General features: G+C 42.4%; 1 protein-coding gene across 1 annotated transcript in view; it reads right to left on the minus strand.

Annotated features, from left to right (window-relative positions):
* Window positions 1-1,910: 1,910 nt before the first annotated feature.
* Abraxas2 (abraxas 2, BRISC complex subunit) overlaps window positions 1,911-7,177 on the minus strand; it is a 34,847-nt gene continuing 29,580 nt past the window's right edge. The window contains exon 9 of the mRNA XM_008846008.3: window positions 1,911-4,287. Coding sequence (XP_008844230.1) covers window positions 3,818-4,287 — 470 coding nt within the window. The 3' untranslated portion in view covers window positions 1,911-3,817. The remainder of the gene's footprint in view (window positions 4,288-7,177) is intronic.

A 7,177-nucleotide genomic window follows, 5' to 3' on the forward strand; every position in this document is an offset into this window, starting at 1 on the left:
ACTGGTGGAACTAACCTTCTTGGATGTTTAACAGCCATACTTTGAGACCTATACTTGTCCTCTTGTTCAGGGAGACCCCACGAGATAGACTTGAACCAGTGTCCAGTCTAAGGGTCAACTCAGAGGAAATATCTCATTCATGCTTCCAAGTGAAGTCAGACATGGTTGAGCAGGACTTTTGACTTATCTTCACATAGATGGAACTGGTAAAAGAAAAAAAAAAGAGCCAGTGGCTCCTCCAAAGCCCATGTGACCTCTGAGGAACAGATCTTCAAACGACCTTAAGAGTAAAAATAAATTGGTTTATCTGGGCCAACCGTATGATCTTAAACACCCAAAAGGAAAGTATAACCAAAGATTAAAGGGATCAGTATAATTCTTTAAGAGTCCATATGTATAGCTAAGGCTATTTAACAAGAAACAATGCCAGACAGGAGATACTTTCCTTTGAGTTGTTGGCCAGGGTGGCCAAAGGGACTCCCAGACAGTAACCCAGCCTAGACCTGGGAAAATGAACAGCAGACCCCAATCTTATCTAAAGGAATTTTAGAAACTGATTGCTGCTAGATGAGGAAGAGCTGATCTTCCTAAAACAAGGAACTCTAGATAGGCTGATTAGATTTAGCAGATAGACAAGCACTGGGGAACAGCTGGGGGTGCTGACAACACAGTGGACAGTAACGGGGATGACAGAGTATATGGGCTCCAGTGGGGGAGGGGGTGCTATTTGGGATGTGGGTATATAGATGAGTAAGATTGTTTGGGATATTCTGTATGAAATACACACAGAAAAAAATGAATTAAAAATGAGTTATATTTGAGGAAGCATAATTTTTAATTTTATGTGTATTGCCTGCATGTATGTGAGTGCACCCATGTCATCCAATGCCATGGAAGTGAGAAGAGGGCTTCAGATTCCCTTGGAACTAGAGTTAAGGATGGTTCGTAACTGCCATATGGGTACTGGGAATCAAACCTGGGTCCTTTGCAAGAGTAGTCAGTGAGCTTAACCACTAAGCCATCTCTCCAGCCCCGGAAGAAGTGTAAAAATTTGCTTCCTGTTAATTAGTAGAGATGAAAAACATTACCATTGAAACCTACCTGATGACTTTATATCCATGCTCAGGTGCCAAGGATCTCAGAAAGTAACCGACCGTGACTAGTAATAATCAGATAGAGATTAGAGATGCATGTGCAAACATCTAAGTGTTAGTAGCATTAAAAATGAGTTTTTCTAGCTGGGGCGTGGTGGTGCACGCCTTTGATCCCAGCACTTGGGTGGTAGAGGCAGGCAGATCTCTGTGAGTTCAAGGCCAGCTGGGGCCACAGGGGGGAGACCCTGTCTCAAAAAGACCAAAAAAAGTTTTTCTGTATGAAACAGCATATTTTAAAATGAAATGGAGATCTTTTTGAAAGGTTAAAACCTCACTCAATTTTATGTCTTACAGGGTTTATACTGAGTTCAATATTGTATAACTATATTAATTCAACTGTGAACCTAAAAATTTACAGCCAGTTTTGAAAGAGATGCATCTTTGCTCTGTAAAGTGTTATTGAATATATTAATCCTATAATGAAATGTTTCTTCTAATCATGTGGTTATTAAATAAATAATTTAAAAAATTATTATTGTGGGGTTGAAGAGTTGGCTAAGGGTTAAGAAAGCTGCTCCTGCAGCGGACCTAGGTTGGGAACCAGTATCCACATGGCAGCCAACAACCATCCTTAACTCCAGTTCCAGGAATCTGACACCCTCCTCTGGCCTTGTACAATGGGATACACATATATCCATGCAGACAGAACATACTCATACACAAAATAAAACAAAAATGAATAAAAATTTTAAAAATTGTGTTGTATGTTCCAGTTTGCTTTCCTGCTCCTGTGACAAAATACCATGACTCAAAAGCAACTTGGGGAAAGGTTTATTTCAGCTTACAACTCCTAGGTCACAATCCAACATCCAGGGAGTCAGGGCAGGAACCTGGAGGATGGAGCTGAAGCACCGAGCACGGAGTATGCTGCTTCCTGGCTCGCTCCTCTGGCCTGTGCTCAGCTGCCTTCCTTTGAGACCCAGGCCCCCATACTACCCACAGGGAAGCACTACGGAGGTGAGACCTTGTCTGGTGCTGAGGTGGACATTAAAGCAATGATGTCATGATTAAATAAGTTTTTATTGTCACATTTAACTGCTTTTCAGATACACATTGTAGATTTTAGTATGGCATAAAAATAAAAATATTTTCCTGTCAAATCTGGACAGAGGAGATGGCAATGGCACTTTAAAAAACTGAAATTCATACTGGTGCTGAAGCCCCTAGTAGGTAGCTGATAAAAACTCAACACGTCTGCAGATAAAGTGACCCACAACATTTAAGATCAAATGGCAGTGGTAGTAAGACCAGCAAAACCAGGACAGAGGATACAATACAGACCCCACAGAGCATACACCCAAGCATGGCAGATTCAGCATCTCACTTTGAAATCCATATTATATTGTCTGATTTAGGAGTGGAGCTGCAGCTCATGAGAAAACACCTCTCTATAAAATGAAATGACTCTACTGGAACCGGATTTTAAGCCTTTTAATGACTTCCTTATTCTTACAGGTTTTAACTAGTCCAAGGAAAGGCAGTTAATGTGCAAGAAACAACTTCATGGGTCAACCTCATATAAACCATCTTACCATTTCCAAACTGGGAGCACAACATCCTCATAAATGTTTTAGTGGTTCACACATTCTGGGCAAAACCAGAAAATAAGCAGTAATTAAATAAAACACAACTGCACTCCCACGGTTTCTACATATCTGCAATTATCCCCAAAATGGCAGCTTAAAAATATATGGTTATTTGGACTTGAAGTGCATCTTTCTTCACCAATGTTCCCAATTGGCTTATTAAATGTCTTTCCTCTACAAGTAAAACACTAGGACCTCTCAGACCTAAATGCCTTATATCCCTTACATAGAAACTCAGCTAAGCTCACTGTTTAGAATCTGCTCCTCACATAGCTCGGGTCTGGTGTGTCCCTCTTTGCTAGCCACTGTGCGTGTCATGTCCTTCCTTGAAGACTCCAGAACAGAGGCCAAAATGTGTGAGGGCAGTGCGGCAGTCACCGTCACCCACCAAAAGCAAAGTAACTAACTTATTTCATGACATACTTTGTTTGGATGATTACTTACTGGTAACTAGTATTTCTACATTCTTTTAAAGGCAATCATTTGCAGTGACAATAGAGATCAGGCTAGTAGAAAAGAGCGGAAACGAAGCCCTCTTCACTCTCGCAAGCCACGCAGACGGGACTTGTTTCAATCAGGCTTCTTGGATTTAACAAAATTTCTTTTCTGGCAAACATGAATTTGGCTCATCATAGAAAGAAGTTCTTTGAAGGCTGTTGCTAAACTCATTTCCCTTTGAAAAAGCAAATTTCAAGGCATGATAGTGCAAGAGGTAAGTTTTTGATTTCTAGAATATTTAAAGACTAATTGTGCTTAGTCTCTAATTTCCAATTTATTTTTAAAGAACAGAAACTACACTGGTAAGTTTCATTTCGCCTAAATTGACCAGCACATCCATGAATCGCACCAGAATTAGGGCAATTTGATTATCTCAATGATTCTGTTGTGAAACCCGTGCACTGCATACACAGGTGAGGGCCAGCAGAGGGCCCTGAAGTTCTGTGCACAGGGCGCTCCTCTCGGGAGCCCCAGACTCTGGGAGAAAGAAGTTCTCTCCTCAGGTTAAGTCCACAACAAACTCCCTCTCAACAAGCCATTAAGGAAAACAGTGCCAAGTGGAGCGTGTCCTCTGTTTACTTAGATCTGGGAGGTCTGAGTGTTCCTGGGGTCCTCATCGGGATGTGTCACAGGCTGCGAATCCTTCGGATGTGAGGATTCACTATGAGGGGCCTCTGCAGGGTCAATCAAATTTTCATAATCACTGTCATCTGACTCCTCACCACTGTCTCCGGTTGCTCTTTGGGAAGGAGGAAGATCTGCTCCACTTCCAGGATACTTCAGTCCAGCACTGGTGGAAGCATAGTTGGAAGAGCCCACGGCTTGAGGCCGAGGCATGAAGACACTCCTTTCTATGTGAGAATGGCTCAGAGTACTTTCTTGATTGTTTGGGTGAAAATCAGAGTAAGGGGGAGGAGGATCAGAGGGCTCGGTGTCTGCTAGTGCACTCCTGCCCTCGGCTGCACACCCAGAATAGGACAGCCGAGAACTGAAGGTTGGCTCCAGACTTTCAGATGGCACCTGTCTGCTTACCGTGGCCTGCTGCAATCCTGCATGAAAACAAGAATGTTAACATGGGCCATCTCTTCACAGCCTTTCATCTCCCTGTGGTACATGGTCAGCCTGAATGTTCTGGAAAACAGCACCAAGGCCATGAACTGATTGTTTACTGGTTTTACAATAGCATAACAGAGTTTACAACGTATTTCTCTCTATATTCATTCATTCAAGTCCCATAACAACCTTCTGAATTGCTAATGCTATCTTCACTGTTATTGTTTCCATAATGGATGCAATAAACCAAAGTTCAGAAGACTAAGCAATCTGACTAGAAGTGGGACCCCAAGAGGCAGAACACAGGGGTTGTCACTATTCTGCCTGCCTATTCCTCACTGAACTTCTGACTACCAGCTGTCACTGAAACAATCCTTACTACCTTCTACATGCCATGTGAACAGAGAACTTTCTCTAGACAGCATCCTATCAAATACCATATTGCTTTAAAAATTTTTTTGATGTATATGTGTGTGTATCTGTGTGAGTGTATGCTACATGTGTGGGGGTGGCCGGGGAATTCAGAAGAGCATATCAGAACTCCTGAAGCTGGAGTTACAGGCCCAGTGTGGGTGCTGGCATCTGAACTTGGGTCCTCTGGAGGAGCAGCAAGTGCTCCTAATCGCTAAACCATCTCCCCAGTCCAGTTTATTTTATTTTTAAAGATTTTTATCTTTATTATTATTTTTTTGGTCTTTTTGAGACAGGGTCTCCCTGTAGCCCCAGCTGTCCTGGAACTCACTGAGACCAAGCTGGGCGTGAACTCACAGAGATCTGCCTACCTCTGCCTCCAGAGTGCTGGGATTAAAGGCATGCACCACCACGCCCAGCTATCTTTATTATTTTAAATCACGTGTATGTGTGTATCAGTATGTGTGTATGTGCACTTGAGCGTAGGTGCATACAGAAGTCAGAGACGACAAACACATCCTCCCTCCCACTCTGGGAGATAGAGTTATAGGCAGTTCTAAGCTGCCAAATATGGGTCCTGGGAACCAAACTCCAGTTCTCTAAAAGAGCAGCAAGCACTTTTAGGCACAGGGCCATCTCTCTACTCCCCTTTGTTTTTGTTTTTTGAGACAGAGTCTCATGTAACCTAGGCTGGCCTTCAACTCCTGACCTTCCTCCTTCTATCTCCCAGGTGCTGGGATTGCTAGGTATTCATCAGCCTGGCTAAATGCTATATTTCTTTACAACTACCTGTTATACTTATATACCACCTTCTTAAAATGTTTAAAAGCCCTATGTTAAGTGTTTAAGTGTTTGATTTTCTAGGTACTAGAATACGAATTTGCCAGTTTTAAGACTACTCTGAAATAGCTCAGAACCATCAACATATATAGCCTTAAAAATCTTTTTATAGGGGCTAGAGGTTTAACTTAGAACACTTTCTTAGCAAGTACAATGCCATGGGTTCAAGCTCCTGCATCATATACACAAAAACTATATATAATAGATATTAATCCAAGTTCACTTCCATGAGTATATAATATTCTATCACACATATGTACCATAATTTAAATTTTTAGTTAACTATAAATTGATATACTATACTTTTTTATGTATTTATAATGTGTGGTGGTCTGAATGAGAGTGTCCCCCATAGGCTCACAAGTCTGTAACTTGGTCAAGCAGGGGTGCTATTTGGACGTTTAGGAGGTGTGGCCTTGCTGGAGGAAATGTCACTGGGGGTGGACTTTTGAGAGTTCATAGCTTTGCCCCACTTCTTCTTCATGCTGCTCCCTGCACGATCCTGAGGATGTGAACTCAGCTTTGGCTCCTGTCACCGTAGCTGCTGCTTGCTGCCATGCCCCTCTGCCATGATGGACTCTCGCTGCCCTGGAACTATAAGCCCAAATAAATTCTTCCTTCTGTAAGTTACCTTGATCATAGTGTTTTATCACAGCAACAGAAAGGTAACTAAGACAGAAGGGTACAGAAGACAGAAGGACTGAGGGGTACTGCTGTGATGGAACTGACCATGTTGTTTTAGGGAGGATTGTGGAAGTACCTGGAATGTTGAGCTGGAAAAGTCAATGAGTGCTTGGAGCTTCAGGAGCTGTTTTGTGGGGATGTGAAAGACAATGCTGAGGACAATGGACGTGGAGGCCTGGCCTGGGACGGAGGCATCAAAGGGAAGCAAATGCTCTATTAAGTTGTGATATATCTGGATTAAGAATTTGTGGAAGTGAAATCTTTTGTTCTTTATTGGGTAGCTGGAGCTGGAAAACCAGCTATGATTAGTAAGAGACCAGCACCACTGAGATAAATCTTTTGGTAAGTATTACCTCAGATCAGCACCCGGAAGACATGGTCCAGAGAGGGCTAAGGCTGCATCTCAAGCTAAAAGCTGGACTTGGTAACATGTAAGTCTCCCAATGGTACTCATTTAGGCAACATGAAAGCTGCAGAACCAAAGGGGTCATGGAGAACCTGAGGCTTGGTGCCCTATGAGACCAGTAGAGACCATTGGTGAAGGTGCAGCCTTAGCTGCAGTAGAGACCTCAGCATACTGGAAATGACACAGCCCACAGCCCAGCCCCACATGCTTAGGGATGCAAACCAAGGGAAGCAAGCAGTAAGCAGCACTCCTCCATGGTCTCTGCTTCAGCTTCTGACCCCAGGTTCTCCTGGAGCTCCTGCTCTGGCTTTCCTCGATGATGGACTGCAACCGTTACGTTCAAATAAACCCTTTCCTCTCAAACTGGTTTTGATCGGTGCTTTATCACAGCAACAGAGAACAAATTAGAACATGATGTATAATTACCTATTCAACTGTTCTAGTGTTATATTCACCTATTCAAAATCCCTGTCTGCATTTCTGATTTCTTTTTTCTTTTAATATTTTTTTAAAAATATTTTATTTTTATTTTATATGTATGAGTA

Source organism: Nannospalax galili, unplaced genomic scaffold, assembly GCF_000622305.1.
Source record: "Nannospalax galili isolate Female #2095 unplaced genomic scaffold, S.galili_v1.0 scaffold362, whole genome shotgun sequence".
In the NCBI taxonomy this organism is placed as follows: domain Eukaryota; kingdom Metazoa; phylum Chordata; class Mammalia; order Rodentia; family Spalacidae; genus Nannospalax; species Nannospalax galili.